This window comes from Acipenser ruthenus, chromosome 16, assembly GCF_902713425.1.
Source record: "Acipenser ruthenus chromosome 16, fAciRut3.2 maternal haplotype, whole genome shotgun sequence".
Taxonomy (NCBI): domain Eukaryota; kingdom Metazoa; phylum Chordata; class Actinopteri; order Acipenseriformes; family Acipenseridae; genus Acipenser; species Acipenser ruthenus.
Window position 1 is genome coordinate 30,454,771 of NC_081204.1, and position 18,414 is coordinate 30,473,184.

At 39.3% G+C, this 18,414-nt stretch overlaps 3 protein-coding genes across 4 annotated transcripts; 2 read left to right on the top strand and 1 right to left on the bottom strand.

Annotated features, from left to right (window-relative positions):
* Positions 1-160: 160 nt before the first annotated feature.
* On the top strand, positions 161-5,848 carry LOC117411990 (NF-kappa-B-activating protein-like). Of its 2 annotated transcripts, none has more exons than XM_058989379.1 (10): positions 161-287; positions 1,563-1,978; positions 2,327-2,407; positions 2,749-2,810; positions 2,988-3,095; positions 3,291-3,336; positions 3,622-3,740; positions 3,986-4,058; positions 4,423-4,572; positions 5,091-5,848. In XM_058989379.1, the coding sequence occupies exons 2-10, from the start codon at positions 1,605-1,607 to the stop codon at positions 5,263-5,265; spliced, it is 1,188 nt and encodes a 395-aa protein (XP_058845362.1). In that variant the 5' UTR covers positions 161-287; positions 1,563-1,604; the 3' UTR covers positions 5,266-5,848. The 2 variants fall into 2 exon arrangements, with proteins under 2 accessions (XP_058845362.1, XP_058845363.1); XM_058989380.1 differs by having other exon boundaries at positions 163-258.
* A 548-nt stretch (positions 5,849-6,396) lies between these two features.
* Positions 6,397-8,454, bottom strand: LOC117411991 (A-kinase anchor protein 14-like). The gene is made up of 5 exons (XM_034019903.3): positions 8,123-8,454; positions 7,911-8,005; positions 7,317-7,496; positions 6,741-6,793; positions 6,397-6,526 (listed from the first exon to the last, which is right to left on the bottom strand). Exons 1-5 carry the CDS (start codon positions 8,223-8,225, stop codon positions 6,442-6,444), a joined length of 516 nt encoding a protein of 171 aa, XP_033875794.3. The 5' UTR covers positions 8,226-8,454; the 3' UTR covers positions 6,397-6,441.
* A 4,347-nt stretch (positions 8,455-12,801) lies between these two features.
* On the top strand, positions 12,802-18,325 carry LOC117412639 (putative defense protein 1). Its single transcript, XM_034021163.3, has 5 exons — positions 12,802-13,049; positions 16,108-16,220; positions 16,509-16,618; positions 16,910-16,971; positions 17,166-18,325. The coding sequence occupies exons 1-5, from the start codon at positions 12,845-12,847 to the stop codon at positions 17,240-17,242; spliced, it is 567 nt and encodes a 188-aa protein (XP_033877054.3). The 5' UTR covers positions 12,802-12,844; the 3' UTR covers positions 17,243-18,325.
* Positions 18,326-18,414: the final 89 nt, after the last annotated feature.

The window sequence follows — 18,414 nt, forward strand, 5'->3', positions numbered from 1 at the left end:
TTTACTTTTGTTGTATGATTGCACGATGGCCTCTATTATTTCACAAAAATAATTATTGCAAGTATTTTCTCATAAACGTACACTTGAAATTATTATTTATAGCTATACATATGTCGATACACAGTCCAATGTTGCCTTTATAAACATTTACCTTAGGAACTGATCACCCTGGTTCACACAACGAGAGGGGACATTTTTCAGCAGTGCACCAGTTTCCTGTGTATGTCCAGTAAACAACAACGTCGGAGGTGTGAGTGAGTGAGTATGGGCACGTTGTATATTGAAAGGTGTGTTTTTAATATTAACCGGTATTTTTTAGTGTTGTAGTCTTGTAACGTTAGTGTTTTATAGTTTAAATATGTAAACCTTGACGAGCATTGGAACATTTGTCGAAGTAGGTCTTAGATCCACACTTTCAATAAGGCCTCACTTGAAGGTAACGGTGTTAGTCTAACGCTTCACTAGTATTACTGTACTGTAGTTACAAACTTTCATGAAAGTGTTTTAGATTCAAAACTGTTAAAATGTGTGTCGTGTTGCAGTACTGATGTACCCGTTTAGTACTAAAGTGAAGCTTACCCTATTTAATAAAGTAGTAGTTGACAGTCCTTGGATATTATAAATCCAGTACACAAAACACAGTGTCCAGGGTTAAGGTAGTTTGAGAGTACATCAAACAGCCTTGTCAAACAGCCTGACCTGTGGTATATACCAGGCTTTGAAATAAGACTCCTGTTGCATAACCACTCGGTTTTACTAGGCGCTTGATTAACCAGTGTGTATAGGTAACAAGCACAGATGTGTCTTATTAAACCCAATGTATAACCAGGAATGGATCAAGTGTAATGTGGGTCTTATTTACATCCCGATATAGTCCAACAGTAGTCCTGTATGCCAGGGCTTCACAGCCCTGGTCCTGGGGACCCCCTGTGTCTTCTGGTTTTCATCCCAACCGAGCTCTCAGATACTTAACTAAACCTTTCATTGAATGAACTGCTAATTTGCTTCATTAGACCTTTTTACTTGTTTTCAGCTCTTAAACAGTAGCAGATTTCAAGTTAGCCGTAACATTTTCGAAGTAACTTGAAATTTTTTAGGAGGCTTTTAAGGTCTAATTAAGCAAATTATTGGTTTAGTTAAGTACTTGTCAGCTCGGTTAGCCCAGAAGACACAGGGGGTCCCAGGACCAGGGTTGGGAACTCCTGCTGTATGCCATGAGACAAGTTGTTTTTAAAATGTAATTTACTATAAATCCAGTTATTTGAATTGTAAGCTTTACAAACAGAAAATATGTTTAAACAGAAACCCAATCAGTAATGTTGAACTGTCATGTGAGTGTGCAGTTTTATTTTATTTGAGTGCATGAAACTTTGAATGGTACTTAAAAAAAAAAAAAAAAAAAAAAAAAAAAAACAAGATGAATCTTTATCAGCATGCCTGTCCTTTTGGTATCTAGTTGTTTTAACATGTTTTATCAAAGGGTGGTGTCTTTGTACTATAGTGCCCTATTTTAAAGATCAAAGAACACATCTTAAATACTGGCACTCATTTTTATTTTACAGAAAAAAAAAATTGACCTGGTTTGAAAAGGATAATTGTGCGCCATGCCGCCCATTCATCGGTCAAGAAGTCACAGTTCTGAGCCTGTCCACAGTCCCAGAAAGAAAAAACACAGCCGGTCCAGAAGCAGGAGCTGGAGCCGGTCCAGAAGCCCGCCAGTGAAATCCAATAAGCACAGCACAGGGTTTTTTAAAGAAGCGAGAAAGACAAGGTGGTCTCGGTCTCATTCCAGGGAGAGAGGTGGACCTAAACTCCCTACTGAAAACCAGCGCAGCCGATCGAGATCCAGAGAGAGGGTCGTGAGATCCAGCCAGCGGGATGTAAGGTCCAGCTATGGAAGTTACGATAAAGCACGACCGGAGCATTATGAAAAAAGAGAAGATGTGCTTCGGCAGAGACAGGATACCTTCATATCCAGGTTTGTTTGGTCAGCCCTCCGAAAACTAGAACTCCAGGCTGCTTACATTTAAAAAAAAAAAAAACCTGCTTTCTTGATTTGCTAATAAAGGTGACACAAAACTTTTAGGTTTTTTTGTTGTTTGTTTTTTTAATATAAAGTACAAAAGGTTATGAATTTGTTTATTTGAGCTTGTTCTATTTTCAAAGCATTTTCTTTAAATAAAATTGTCTGAAGTTTATAAGTTGTGGTTGTGAAAGCTATTTTCTCAGTTTCTTCTGTCACAGTAAGTGCCGGTGGCTCTGAGTTTGTTCAGCTTCTAAATACTGCCACTTTTTAAAGAAACCAACCCAATGTTTTGCATTTAAGGCGACTGCAAGAGCGTGAGAGAATTGGAGAGTTGGGAGCACCTGAAATCTGGGCAATGTCCCCAAAAGTTCCAGAACCAGAGTAAGTGTAGGAAGTCTTACTGTATAATGAAGTGTACTGACATTAAGAAAACCATCGTCATTATAATAGTGTATTATAGAGATGCATGTTTTGTATTGAGAAATAAATATGCGTTGGAGTCATGAGCCATTACTCTGACAATACAATATTCTGAGCATCTGTTGCCGTTTCTCTTGGATGGTGTACTGAATGTTCCCTTAGCTAAAGCATACAAACAATTTTAAAGGGAGTTTTTCTTTTTTCTTCTTTCAATTATCATAGAAATACAGTAGAAGCCCATTTACACTAACGGCTCATCTTTCCCACCAATATTTAAAACAAAACTATTAACCCTTTTACAGTTCTGATGAACACACTCCGGTAGAAGAAGATGCTAAAAACAGTTCTGATTCAAGTTCACAAGGTAAAGGCTTACTTACATTTTCATGTTGGAGCTGAAGGGGTTTAGTACCTTCAGATACTATTGTTCTGGTGCTGGTTGCATTTTAGTTGTGCTTTTCTTTTGTAGAAATCAGAAAACTATTCTGGATCCATTGCTGTAATCTCTGGTAACCTTGGTGCTGCATGTTTTCGCGTACAGATAAAAGGAAGAAGAAAAAGAAAAAGAAGTCGTCGAAAAAGTCAAAAAAGAAGAAACACAGAAAGCATTCTGAAGAGAGCGACAGTGAATCAGAAAGTGCTTCCGAAGGTAATACATCTGAAAATATCTGCAGTGTACATTTCAGTGAAGGTGTAAAACACACGTGCCGTGATGTCAGAATGGAATCTGTAAAATATATTTTATTATTCCTAAAAAATTATTTGAGGATTTTAGAAAAAAATAATATATATGTATATCTAAATATTGTCTCATCTTTGCTAATCATTTTTTTTATGATTTCAGATGAAGACAAGAAGAAAAAAAAGAAAAAGAAAAGCAAACACAAAAAGTAACTTGCTTTGTTTATTTAAGGGTAAAATGTTTCACCGGGATAGATGTGCTAGTTTATAAATTATGTAAAATTGCTAAATATGAATAGAAGCTAGACCTTTATACATTTATCATATAATGTACCGTGTACAACCAGTCTAGAAACTGTCTTGCTCCAATGTATTCATTTTCAATAGAATCGCTGTATTGATGATTGGTCAGGTAGGTGTCATTTATCAACAGTTACGGGCGAATGTAAAAACTGGTGTCTTAACCCATCGTTCCTTCTCATGCAACACTACAGGAAGAAGTCAAAGAAGAAGAGGAGTAAAAAGAGCCAAAAGGAATCCAGTGACTCCAGCAGCGAGCAGTCAGAAGAAGAAGAAGAAGAACAGAATGGTGTGCTCTGGGTGGAGAGATCTAGTGAGTCCCCTGGCTGTAGGGAAGCAAAACAGAAACTGCTGCAGATGCTGCTAATAATCTGTTACGTTTGGTCACCTCCAAATCAAACACCAGGATGTGGCGCTAAATGTCTGAAAGTAAAACCGTTTATATTAGAAGTCCCACTGTCACATTTTATTTGCTGCTGCCGTTGGATTGGTCTCCCCTTGAAGTGTAACATTGTATCATCAGCATTCAGATTCTGTTTTAAATGATTGCTTTTCCAGGTAACAAGGACGAATGCGCCGTTGGTCCTGAAGCTCCAGTTGAACACATGTCTCAAGATGACAAACCTTTAAAGTAAGTACCATGGAAAATAACAGTGTCTTCAGTAAGCATCCGGTCATTGTTATATTTTTGTTGTAGAAATGGTAAGTATTTTCAGTGATGTGGTTTGTTGGGGTTACTTTGAGAGTGAACTGTACGACCCTTATGATGTTGTTACATATTCTTGCATTTCCTACTACAGCATGTTTTCCTACCAAGTTGCAAGCTAATCATTTTATTAGAGGTGCTGTCTGCCAGCTATGACTGTGTTCCCATACGACCCCAGTAAAAACACTTAATTGCAGATTTATTTAAAACAATAGACAGGTGAATTGCAAAAAATTTAGGTTTTTGAAACTGAAAATATTTGTGTGTGTTTTATTTATTTATTTTCTAGTTTCGGTCACGCTCTGCTCCCTGGAGAAGGAGCAGCCATGGCAGAGTATGTTAAAGCTGGGAAGAGAATCCCTCGCAGAGGTGAAATTGGGTTGACCAGCGACGAGATTGCAAACTTTGAGCATTCTGGTTATGTGATGAGTGGCAGCAGGTAAGATCTTTAGTGCACGCACACTGCTGTCTACATCTGACTATATAATATATCATTTAGAGTACAGCTATGGCCAAAAGTTTTGCATCACCTAGAATTTTAGGATTGAGACAAAATAAAATTAAAAAAAATGTACATAATTTAGATATTTTATTTAACATCATGTAATCAAATGAACTACAAAAATGATATCGCAAAAGACTACCGGAAGCCATAATAGTAGTACAATATTTCTTAGTTAGATTTCTTAATGTCACATTTTAAATTTGTCTGTTTTTTGTTAAGTATATGGAAAACTAAAAGCGGTATGTAATTCTGCGTGTTAACGTAACATTATTCAGCAGGTTAATTTTGCTTCGTAAAGTCCAATTAAGTTCTATAGGGTGATGCAAAACTTTTTGCCATCGCTGCAGTCCTGCTAGTGCTGTAAAGATAGATGCCATATTGTTTGCTTTTCCTGTAGAGTACCTCACTACCAGCATGCTGTTTCTAAAGGGGTTTTGGTTGTTTGTTTTTAGGCATCGTCGTATGGAGGCTGTGCGTCTGCGAAAGGAAAACCAGATCTACAGTGCTGATGAAAAGAGAGCCCTGGCATCATTCAATCAGGAGGAGCGGAGGAAGAGGGAGAGCAAGATCCTGTCCAGCTTCAAGGAAATGGTGTACAGGAAAACAAAAGGCAAAGACGACAAATGAAACCCCACAAGGTTGTTACTTTTCACGGCAAACGGCTGAATCGCAGCTGTACGTTTGGGAGTTGTTTCATTTGTTTTTTTTCCTGTAACATAGGGAGAAATGTGTTTTCAAATTTTTATTTCTTTTAAAATATTCCAAAATCTGTTTTCTACGTTTATTGGTGGCCTGTTTATAAAATACACTTTTTTTAGGGCAACCTATTTTTGTAATTCATTTGGGTGTTTTGAACAGTAACAAAAATGTAGTATTTAAGTATATATAGTGAATCAGTCTTGCCACTTCAAAAAATGTATATAATACTAAAATAAATTCTACTAGTTTCCAAAATGAAAACAGGATGTGATATAAAACCGCTTATGCAGGCTACAGTCAATAGCTAATGTACGTTCAAACAAGAGCTGTGATGTGATGTGATGAGTTAACAGGTTCTTGCTCAGCTTGATATAAATACTGCTGGACGGCTGGGTTTGATGCATCAACAAATTAAATTTGTATCCGAACCTGTATGTCTTTTAAAAAATAAATAAATAAATAAATAATAATAGCTGTGCTGATCAGGATATGTGAAACCATCTGAAATCTGTTTACCTGCCTCTGAGCAAAGCATGTGCAAGTAGTCCCAGTTTTAGCAGGTAAAGTGATGTTGAAATTGGGTTTGCCTCAGGTTTAGTTTTCATTGTGCTGGTGTGTTCTGCACTAGGCTTAAAGTTTATTTTGAATTGAACTGTAGTTTTTAAAAGTGTGTTTGCATTGTCACTGTGTATTTATGTCTTTTTTTTTCCAAACTGGGTGAATGGAATACACCATATAATAGGCTGTTTCTGTGTCTTTCCTTGTATTAAATTTGTACTAAAACCCAAATGTGTGCATTTCTTTGAATCTTGCAGTACTTCATCTTGTGGGAACATGTATGCTTTCTTTTTTTTATTTTCTAATAGAAATTTACAAAGTGTGTTAAGTCATGCTGAGCATGTGATAGCAGGACTTAATATAGAGCTTCCTTGTTATTTTGTTATCTGACATGCACTTCAGAAAAGTCCTGTCAGCATGGCCTGACCATGAATCATTGAATTGTGAAACCGAGGCAGGACTGGCATTTATTTAACACAAAATACAAGTCCATGTAAAATACTGTTTTTATTTTTTCTTATTGATTTTATTGCTTCAAATAATGAGTTAGAAGTTGACAGATTCCTGTAAAAGAATCTTACTTTGAATGATGTCTTTCAGCCACTTTTCTCTAAAGCTTGTTTGACCTGGCCTGTGAAATAAAGCAAGCAATAAAAAACATTCATATTATAGACTTTGTACCTTTCAAAAACAATACCCTGCTCTCTCTGCAGGTACTGCATTACAGTATTGCAAATACAATATTTATGACCAGGAAATGATATGTACTTGGCTTATTATTTATCGTTATATTGTATATTTCTAATTCATAATGTTGTCCAGTATAGTGGATGATGCTGGTTTACCTGTGTATGAGTTGGTTTGATTCCACAAGATAGTACACTTCTACGGGAAAGCTCTGAGAATTAAGAGCAGAAAAGAAATCAAATGATAAAGCCTGATTGCAGATTAAAACTTACACAGACACGATCACCAAAGCATCTGCATACATTTAATTGATTTCTGTCAATATCCGAGGCTTGAAACTGTATTTGTACAAGACTGCATTCAAATCAGACTGGATGAGGTCGAACTATTTTTGATGGATCTTAAGACCTACTCTTTTCCTGATTCATGTAATTACTTAAAAGCAAATCAGACCAAGTTTGTACCAAACTCTATAACTGTACAAAAGTCTATTCATATTGGATCATCAGCTAGTATTCTGTGACTGACCTGGTTTTCAAAGGAAATGTTTTTCAAAATCCTTGTATATGACCTAGATAGTCTGTGCGACAGGGTCTGTTTTTGAGACAGTCGACAGATGAAAAGCATAATTTTAGTATACTGTGTTGTGCTCTGCGTGGTAGCAGATACCGTGTTGCCAACGCCTCCTATTTTAACAGGCTGTAATGTGAAGCTGTTGTCCCTACAGTACCTACCGGAGGTTTAACCTTGGAGATCTCTATAATGAAGTAGACACAGGCTGTTGCTCTGGGGATTGGTTTCCTGCGTGTGGGAATGCTCCATCTCACTCTGTAGTGGTATTGTCTGCTAAATTCCAACTCCTTCTCTTGCAGAAAGTCAATGCAGTGAAGCCAGCTCCTATGGCATTCCCATGTCTGGAAAAACAATACACTTTGGAAAAACAGGTCTGAACAGTAAAGGCAGCCAGCAAGGTGGCATAACATGGGGAAACTTTTCCTGAAAGACCAGCCGAAACCTTGCTCCCTGATTTAAAAAAGACCAAAAAAGCAGGGCTTAGTTAGATGGATAAGGTTACAAAGATGTACTAAACTGGAACTGGTATGAGGCGCTATACTATGTAAAAAGACTATCTTCAAATTTATTTTTGTCTTTTTGAAGGTCAATAAAAATGATTATTAGGTAAAAAGATTCAGTATTTCACTAAATTGGGTTTGAAAAATATTTGAAACTGGCTCATAAGTGCCAAAATAGGTACATAACAATAAAGTTAATTTTCAGTAGTCATTTCCCTGAACATGAAGCATTTGTTTCTTCTGGATCTGACTTACAGAAATATACTCTTCAATTTGCTTCTGGCCCAGCTCTATTGTGAAATCCTTGCAGGTACTCCACTCAATGTTCTTCATCTCATAACTGCACGATTCTGAAAGCAAGCAGTCCACAGGTAACCTGCGCTTTCATTGGACACGGGATCATTTTGACTTTAATAAAACAAATCCACTGGAAGAGTGAATTCAGAGTGCTTTAAAAACAACCTTACCTGTTTGATGTTCATTCAAGTCTAGTAAATAATTCTGCGCATTTTCCAGGGCAATGTCGATTATTGTGGAGGCTTGTTTGTTGAGCGCGATGTCCACCTCCATGGTGATTTGAAACAAAAAAAAACTGTTAAAGAAAATATGTATTTAATAACGAACGACACTAATATGCGTTATTATAACATCAGGTATATTTCCGTATCACTCCCCACTCAACTGACTATAACCATACACCATTTATAATCTTTGATACTATTCGAGAAACCATACACCATTTATAATCTTTGATACTATTCGAGATGCAGTGTTTACTGTTTATTAACTGTGCAATGCCCTCTTCTGAATGCTTTTGTTTACATCGGTTACTGGGGCGACGGACTCGTTCCTTCCGCTACGGAGGACTGCGTGAAGTGCGCACTTCGCTGCTTTCTAAGAACGACTCTATCTTTGTAAAAGTGTGTTTTTGGATCCATTCGTTGTATGTATTTCTTTATGTACGATAAACAAGATTCGTGGCGAGCCTACCATCCCACACACGCGAGTCTCTATGTCATGGAAGTAAAGATTGCTTTGAAGTCTTCTGCACTGCGGGCTTTCAAATAGATGCTCCCACTCCAGCACATTGTAATAGTGATATTGAATAGCAGCGTGTCACGGCTCTTTTATCAGTGTGCAATCTGTTTTCAAGAGGCTTGTTGACCATATCAGACATTCAGAACTGTGGAGGGTGGCTCTTTTAAGTTGCTTTCGTTAATAATTGCAGGTTACCATGGGAACAGTAATGGATCAGTGTCATATTAATTACAAATAATTAAAAGCAGGGTTCTTTATTTTACATCCCCATTCACTCACCTGCAAGCTACTTTCAATCATTTTAGAAGAGGTTGTCTCCTGGTTAATGCATTATGTTGTTTTAGCTCTAGTGTCTGGGAGCTGCAGTCTGTATATATGGTCTAGTAGTGTTTATAATCTTACAGCTCTCAATTCTAACTATAGGTCTTCAGTATATAGAAATTGATAAAAGGAAATGTAGTTCTTTTTTCCCTTGGCACTGAAATTACCTTCATAAAGAGTTCTTTGTGAGAATCTGCATGGCGGCACCAGTGTGGACTGAAAAATCCCAAACCGCAGTTTAACCCATCTGTGATTTTTACTATCAAATTATTGTACAAGAATATCATGATGTGGCAATGCTTTGTGTTGAGCCATGCTTCCGCATTACAGTGCATTCCAATAGCATTTCTAAATTGTGCAATACGATGCTGGGAATTTGTCAACCATGTGCAGGCAGTGGCGTAACTTTATTATTTATTTATTTAGCAGACGCCTTTATCCAAGGTGACTTACAGAGACTAGGGTGTGTGAACTATGCATCAGCTGCAGAGTCACTTACAACTACGTCTCACCCAAAAGACGAAGCACAAGGAGGTTAAGTGACTTGCTCAGGGTCACACAATGAGTCAGTGGCTGAAGTGGGATTTGAACCGGGGTCCTCCTGGTTACAAGCCCTTTTCTTTAACCACTGGACCACACAGCCTCCTATAAGTGGGTGAGCACACAGTACATAGAAATGTCAGTTTAGGACCATTTCTACTGTTCAAAATATTTTATTTACATTAGTGACCTTCTGTGGTTTAGTATTATAGCAATGTAACATACCCTACAAAACAACAGTGCTAATCCCATTGACTCACATTGAATGAGCTGTTACTTGTGTTCTAAATCTTCATAACAGAGTGTGTTTCGTAGTGACCGATGATGACACATGTAATAGTACAGGTCAGCAGTCAGTAAGTTCAATGCGATCCTCAGAGACTCAGCCCGGTCTGTGTTTGGACTCCTCCTCGGGAGTGCACTTCTCTTCAGCGCCCCTCTGGTCAGTCAGCAGGCTCTCCTCCATTTCGGGGCTCAGGGGCTGCAGCGGAGTTCGGCTGGGATGGAACTCGTTGCTGGGAACTGATAAGTGAAATATTGCCAGTCAGGTTAAATGCTATTGGCCCTGGTCTGCATGAGATCAGAAATAAAAATGCTTGGAAGTTGAGATTTTATCTGCAGGTAAATGTGTTGATTTAAAAACAAGAAAAGCTGTCCTTCCTTTACCATTACTATTGCGTACCAATCAATGATAATTAACATGTGCAGTGAGTTTTAAAAGCCGATTGGAAGCACATTGTCCTCTCATCCTGGGTGCTGGAATTTTTATCGCTGTAGCGAGGCTGTGAACTGACAATGAAAGTACGTTTTAAGGGAATTCCCTGTATAAGTATGGGCACACCCTAGTTGATCTATACAATGAGACCACTGTAGACTTGTTACATTTTAATAATCCCCAAGTGGTTATTTTGCCTCTATTCCACCTTGCTCAGGCTTGCTCAAAGAGGTCAAATATGGGGGTGACTCCATTAAACATGCAAAAATATCCACAAATGCAGAAGCAGCAATGAACGATGATTAAGAACAGAACAGACATCCTGGGATAAAAAGTACATTCAAAATAAAACATTATGCAAATTCAGAAAAAAATCCTGACATAAAACAAACAGAACAAACTTGTCTTCCAGTTTTTTTTTTTTAAAACACTCTCTTCCTTGTCAGGTAAGATACAGACTGAGAAAAACCCAGGTTCATGATTGGCGAGTAAGTTGGTAAAAAGTGCAGCAGAATGAATAGTGAAAGCACACCGAAACCCTGCCATTGTGCTGCTCAATAAAGCAAGGGAAACAGTCTTAACGTCTGCTTGCGAGCAGTCCCGAGCACGGACACATGCCACAGTGTTTTCAGCAGCACAGCAATACAAATAAATGATCTCAATTCTGTACAAACCACTGATACATTACAGAGCATCCTTTACTCATTTCATTTGTATTTTTATTTATATCAAAATAAAGTTTTTTGCAATTCACAAACTGCTTCAAGACTAAAGCTTTTCATCTTGAACATTAACAAAAGGAACACACTTCAAATAGCAGCTCATCCACACTACTGGCTACACTTTACCTAAACCTTGTTTTTACCAATGCATGTACTTACAATACAAATGACATGATCAGGAAAAGAACTTTGTAAATGCATGTTCCATCCTCACAATCACAGAGTTGTGCCCATAAAGTGCATGCTAGTCAGAGCTGCTTGTAGTTGATGTAGCTGTATTTTGAAGTGCATCCAGTAAAGAATTGTAAGACTATGTTTGCTTGTCTTACCCCTGAGGAAGGTTTGCCTAGGGGCCTCAGTGATGGGGCTGGCGGTGCTGCACAGGGGAGTGGAACAGGAGCTCTTCAGACTGGGCAGGATGGTGGAGCAGGTGTCAGAGTCCCGGATGGCTCGCCCGTGCTGGTACGCAGAGGGAGACTTGGAGGGTGTGCATCCCATCCTGCCTGTCGCACAGCCCGGGATGCAGATCCCAAACCGAGTGCTGGCTGCTGAGAGCTGGCAGCGTGTTCAGCCTGATCTGACTGCCTCTTTAGTGAAGGGAGGGGTTGAGCTCAGTATGCAATACACAGTGATACTGCTTCTGTTCAGGTTCTAGCCCTCAGCTTCTTTCATACATCAGCTAAACCTTTCATGTTTTAAAAATAGCTGAAAAGGGTAGTTTTGGACACATAGTAAATACATATTTGCATATTGCTTTATATGGGGAACAAATGGTATTCTCATATGAAGCTATCATGCATTTGCGTTTTCCGTATGTCCCCATATAAAGGTGAGGTGACCATGTGTGACATTTCTTATATATGTTACATAAATATAATGCAATGTGCATAAATCAACAAAAAGACTAAAATGTGTGACAGCTGCTTATAGAATAACCTTTTGAAATAAGAAAAAGAAATCCTGATTGTCTGATTACCAAGGTCTGGTCAGGTCATGTGCTTTCCATACCCCCTTTGAGTCCTGGGTCCACAACTGGACATATGTGGTAAATATATCAAATGACTGGTGTGCTGAAATAAAGATTCTTCCAGTAGAAAAAGTGTACAATCCTAGCATGTTAGAGGAAAGGGAAAACATCTTTATTTCCCTATGGACTGTACCTTGGAACTCCACCTCAGAACTCTGTGTCACAGTGTTCTTAGAACATTCATCTGTGAGTCACTGTGCAAGGAAGCATACTCATGATGAAAGTGCCATGCTTTAAGTGAATATCAGTCACATGACAGCATAACTGTTTACAAGAGCCTTGGTGTCTAGCATACTTTACTATCTCCTACATCATCTTTCTACAAAAAAATAAAATAAAACATTTATAATTTATTTCCAAATAAAAAAAACAGCTTTTTATCAGTGTTGAGATTTCTGGTATTGTAGAGTCCAAAGCTCTTAATTAAAGGTGCAATCAGAGTAAATTACTGACGGAAACCTAACAATAATATCAGAGAAGGATTGCGTTTCTCGAGAACTCTTATAGCTGTCTTTGCCTAGGAAAACCTTTACAAATTGTCATTGTGGCGCTTAGGCATGGTTTGATAAGTGTGTACAGTATCTTTGTAACAACCAAACTCCTGTAACAATTGCTGTAATTTAACAAGATCTTGTGTAACTTACAAACCACCCCGCCTTGCTAAAAGGGGCATTATTTTACCAGAAGAGAAAATGCATTTTTTGTGCCTCAATGACTCAGCAGGAACCGCCTACAAAAGGGTGCATGAGAGAGCTGCAGAGACATTGAGCCGTGTGTATCTGACCTTGTGTGTACGTGTCAGTGGCTTGAGGCTTTGACAGCAGCGATGGCCAGGTGGACTGGAACAGCGCTGCTTTGTGTGGCTCTCCTGCAGGGATTGAGAATGACCACCACCCTCCCCAACGGAGCCCCTCTCTCAGCATGTGAGGACATGATGCCTCAACACTCCGGGGTCATACCACAGCCTGGCCCGGCGCCCTACACCATCCAAGTCAGTAACAGCTCCTATGAGACCGGGGTGCCAGTCACAGGTAAGCAATCCCAGAGGCCAGGGCTAGGATTTCCTTCCCTTGATGCATTGCATCCAACACGCTGGGCATTTAGCATTCAAGCCAGCCACAGTGCGTTTCCCTTCATATTTGCTGGACACCTTTTTATCTTTTATAAGATCCGTGCAGTGTAATAGCAGCAGTGTAGAGTAGTGGTTAGGGCTCTGGACTCTTGACTGGAGGGTTGTGGGTTCAATCCCCAGTGGGGGACACTGCTGCTGTACCCTTGAGCAAGGTACTTTATCTAGATTGCTCCAGTAAAAACCCAGCTGTATAAATGGGTAATTGTATGTGTAAAAAAATAAATAATAATGTAATTGTATGTAAAAATAATGTGATATCTTGTAACAATTGTAAGTCGCCCTGGATAAGGGTGCCTGCTAAGAACTAAATAATAATAATAATAGGTTTTTAGTTCTTGTTGCTATGCTTCTGTTTTTCTCCTCCACTCTTTAGTCTTCTCTTGATGTTTGGGAGCTTTCCAGCCCATGAAGCTCTCTGCTCTCTTTCCACAGTTCTGGACAGACAAATTCATGCAACCCTATGCAACTGATCTCTTATTGATTTCTTAAGGGCCAATCGTGTGTCAATTATAATTGAATGCAGAATATAAAATGAGTATACTAGAACACAGTCCCGCATAAAACATGAATTCTCAAACTGAACGCAGCAGGGATTCAAGGAAATGCATGCACATGGATTAGGGAGTGGTTAACATGTAGAAAACAGAGAGTACTGATTAGAGGAGAAACCTCAAAATGGAGCCAGGTAACCAGTGGTGTACAGGCTAAAATAATTGAATCTGTTCAGTCTTGAACAAAGAAGACTATGCAGTGATCTGATTCAAGCATTCAGAATCCTAAAAGGTATAGACAGTGTCGACCCAGGGGACTTTTTTGACCTGAAAAAGGAAACAAGGACCAGGGGTCACAAATGGAGATTAGATAAAGGGGCATGCAGAACAGAAAATAGGAGGCACTTTTTTACACAGAATTGTGAGGGTCTGGAACCAACTCCCCAGTAATGTTGTTGAAGCTGACACCCTGGGATCCTTCAAGAAGCTGCTTGATGAGATTCTGGGATCAATAAGCTACTAACAACCAAACGAGCAAGATGGGCTCCTCTCGTTTGCAAACTTTCTTATGTTCTTATGTTCTTAACATATGACGGGTGCTTCTGTTACTGGCATCTCAATGCGTAATAATTGATAACAAAATTTAAGCCCGCTTATAGCACACATAAGGCTAAATTCCCTAAACTATTTAATCGTCAGTAGCAAAAAATAAACAATTCTGGAAGACAAAAATCTGACAATGCGGAGTAAATGTCTTTGAGAATCTAGCCATAGTCTTGAAGATTCTCCATGAAAGATGCGTTATAATATATAATACATTCATTCCCACTGCGTTGCGCAATTGTGCTCCAGACTTTAATGTGCATGAAGGGTCACTTATCCCAAAGTATCAATGATTTCATAAGTATCATCATCCGATTGCCCTTGAATAGGTAACAATAACATTTTAACTACAGTTTAAAGAGGATCACGTTTCTAGGCACACCGTTGCCAAGCAGGTTTTGGGTTCAGACCAATTACTGCGTACAGCAAGATGAAAGAGATGGAAACAATAGCATAAAAGAGATCGCCACAAGCCAGTGACAAAGACTGGATCCTCGATATTATTATTCAGGTAAACAGTAAACACTTCAACAAGAAATACGCCTTTAGGGTGCAGATCTGCACCGTACCTTCGTGTAACTACAGCTCACAAAACTGATTTCATGTTAGCTGCAGTTCCAGGAGCCCAGTTAAACCTTACCATATCATTCTAGAACTACTCACTTCCATCATTACATTAAAAAAAAACCATGACGTGCTTCCTTCGATCCACTAACACGTTCCAACCACGGGACGACCAGATCTGCGGCGTCATATTTACACCTGACCTGACGTAACACTAGGGGGCAGTGTGGGACCATTATCAGGGGGATGCTTTTCTCATGAGCATCACTCGAAGCGTGACCTGGTGTTTAAAAGGCATGCCCTTTCCTCTTCTTGAATAATGGGGAAAACGGATTCTCTGCGGCACTGCTAGCATAAACATGGATTCGTCCATGTGTGTTGTAGTATGGCACTGGTTCTAACGGGACTGATTTCTATAGATCTTACTCAAGCAGACAGTCACAAAGGATCCCGTGCAGTGTATGTTAGGAGTTGTGAAAACAACTGGCAGAATAATATGAATCTTACTAAACAAGCAGCATAAGGGCTTGTAGCTATTGATAGGTGTTTTTGAAAATAATGCTACATTTAAACACGCTGACAAAATACTTAATATGTTTCCATTTTCACGACAATTACTCCCTCGTAGCCTTTTTATAGCTGGGTGGGGCACCAGTGATGTGATTAAACCATCATCATCTGTATCATCTGTGATTCTGGGCTGTGAAACTAGGAGCAGATCCTGACTGTGCGCAGTGGATTTGCTTGGGGTTGCTTTTCTAACTTTTCAAATTGGATTTGTTTTCTGCAAACCCGTTGCTTCGATACCGCAGCTGGTACAGGCATTGATTTCCCTGTTCTGATGTGATTCCTCACTCCAACACCCACCCCAAGCCCCACATGAAACACAGAAGTCTTTGATGTTTTCAGCTGCTTTCCCCTGAGTTCAGGACCGGCTCTTCGGGTCCAGTTGTCTGTCTGTGTAACACAGGCTAGATCGCCCAAAGTGCCTTTTAGAAGTAAGAGACAGATCCGTCTAGAGATCAGCCAGTTTGACTTCCCTTTGCTTGGCTGGGAAGGCACTTTCTGTGCACTAATGGCACTGGCAATGAGAAAGGCTCTTAGCCTACATTACACATGGCAGGCAATAAGAACCGAAGGGAAGCTCCTGAACTCACAGTCGAAGCACATTAACAAATACAAGCTGTTTCTGTAAGAGCTGCACAGGATGATTGCCAGGGAAGGGGATGCACGAACATGCTACATGGATGTGCAGGGGATATGAAAACGCTCTCCTAACCCTGTGAATGGTTCTTTCAGTTCGGATCCTGGGTCCGGTTTACAGAGGGCTGCTGCTGAAGGCTGTCGTGCCAGGCAGCACCAGTGCTCTGGGTTTGTGGCAGGACCCCCCTGAAAACACCAAGTTCTTACAGGTAGGTCTTCACAACCCTTGCTGTTTCTATCAAAACTGCACATGTGTATACAACATATAGAAGCGCACAACAGGTAAACGTACGGAGTGATTGTGTTCGCTGAAATCACTTTTAACCACTTCAGATAAGCAGCGCTCATATAAAAGCGCATGAGGACGCGTGCAGTTACTCAGAAGCAGTAGCCAAACGTTTCTGTTTCAAGCAGCATTACATCGTCTTTATGTCCAGTGTTTTACTCAGCTGAGACAACACACGTGTAATAATTATTGCTGTTGGTTGTGTTGCAAGTGTTCGGGAAACCGGCAAGGCGCAATCACTCACGCAAACATTAACCCCAAGAACGACGAGACAGTGTACGAGTGGATCCCGCCCTCCGGTAAAAGCAGCATCCAGTTCATGTAAGTGTTTCACATTTCCGATTAGGGTTTCCACTATGTTGAAAACATTGAAAATTATTTTATATCATTTTATAAAAGTACCAGAAACAAAGTTCATGGTTCTACATACGGTTTTGTAGAACACGCAAAACCAACACGCAAAACTGCAGATTTTCTAGCATGTGATCTAACATACACTGTAACTTTTGTTAACATTAATTCATATTTCATACATACATATGCCTGCTAAACATGATGCCAGTTTCTGTAAAAAGTATTTGTTCAATTGAAGATGCTATTATATTTTTACAGGGCTACTGTGGCAGAAAACCGCCAGCTTTACTGGCTGAATGTGAAATCCAAAATGTTGACAGGTGAGAAAGCAGACTTTTCTGACGGTAAAGATGCTCTTTCAGAACAACAAAAAAAAGCACTTTCTTAAAAAGTTGTCTGCATTCTGATTGAAGTGCTTTCACGGGTTTCCGTTGCATAACATTATTTCTCAATTTGAAATACAGAATCATATTAAGCGGTCCTAACAAAACTTTTGTTTTAAATTCCAAATCAGGGTGTGCTGCTGGGACTGGGGCAGGTCTGCTGGTGCTTCTGTCCAGTCTGCTACTGGCTCTGCTGTATTCCAGATAGACAGCAGCTCCTGTTGTGCAGCCTAACTGGTCCTGGATACAATCTGAATTGAAGCGCCCTGGCTATTGCCAGCCCAGTGCTTCTTGTTGGCATGTTTATAGCAGCACTTTAATATTGATTTTAATAATGCTTTAAATAAGCTTCTTTTTTTAATGCATACTGTTGTAACAGTTCTATATTAAAATATTTAGCAGTGGTAGGTTCTGAGTATCATTGTGTCTTGGTTAATTAGATCCTAGACTGGGTGCTGACACACCTATACTTGTATGATTGTTATGGCCTCTTCATAATTTGTATTTGATCCATGCCTGAATGCAGGGATGGAGATAAGACTCGTATTGCATGGCCGTTTCACACATTCCAGGTTTTACGATGAGCCACAGTATATAGGTAACAAACTCATAGTAAAACCAGGAATGGATCAAAATGCTATGCAATAGAATTTCCATCCCTGAAATGGTCTCACATCAGACCCAAGCTCCAGTCGGAATGATCCAATTACATTATTATGATATGACACATGCCTGTGTTTGTTTTAAGCAGCCCCAGGTTTGAAAGTGTGAAGTGCTTAAACCCAGGACTGTAGCTACATTACCTTTACCTCAGAGATCCACAACATTAGCACTTCCAGTGGATTCCGTTGCAGGACTTTGTTCCAACCAGTTCCTTCCCTGATCTCAGGATAGGCAGCACACCACTTTAGTCTACAGTGCAACCAACAGATAACCGTTACAAAGCAGATGTGTAATGTGCAACTATAATACACATACAATGATATATACCTTTTACATGGTTTGCATTTCCTTGCTGAATTAACAATACTAAACAACCTACAGATTGTGTAATTGCTGGTTTGTAGAATGCAAGGCATGCTGAATAAAAAAAGAAGTACATTTGAAAACTATTGGTTATTTTTTGCATCCCATTTCTTGTTCACACACACACACAGGACTGGATTAATATAATACACTATCAGGGGAGGAAACGTTGTTCTGCAGCTTGTTACAGACAATGCAAACCTTTATGTTGGTGAGTGCCAAATTTAAGTAAAAAAAAAGCAATATTATTTAAGATTTAATACTGTTATCCATACGCCCTGCGTACGCCAATCAGCGTTTCAGGAAATGTAAAAAAAAAATAAAAAAATCATCAAAAACGTTGTTGTGTTTTAA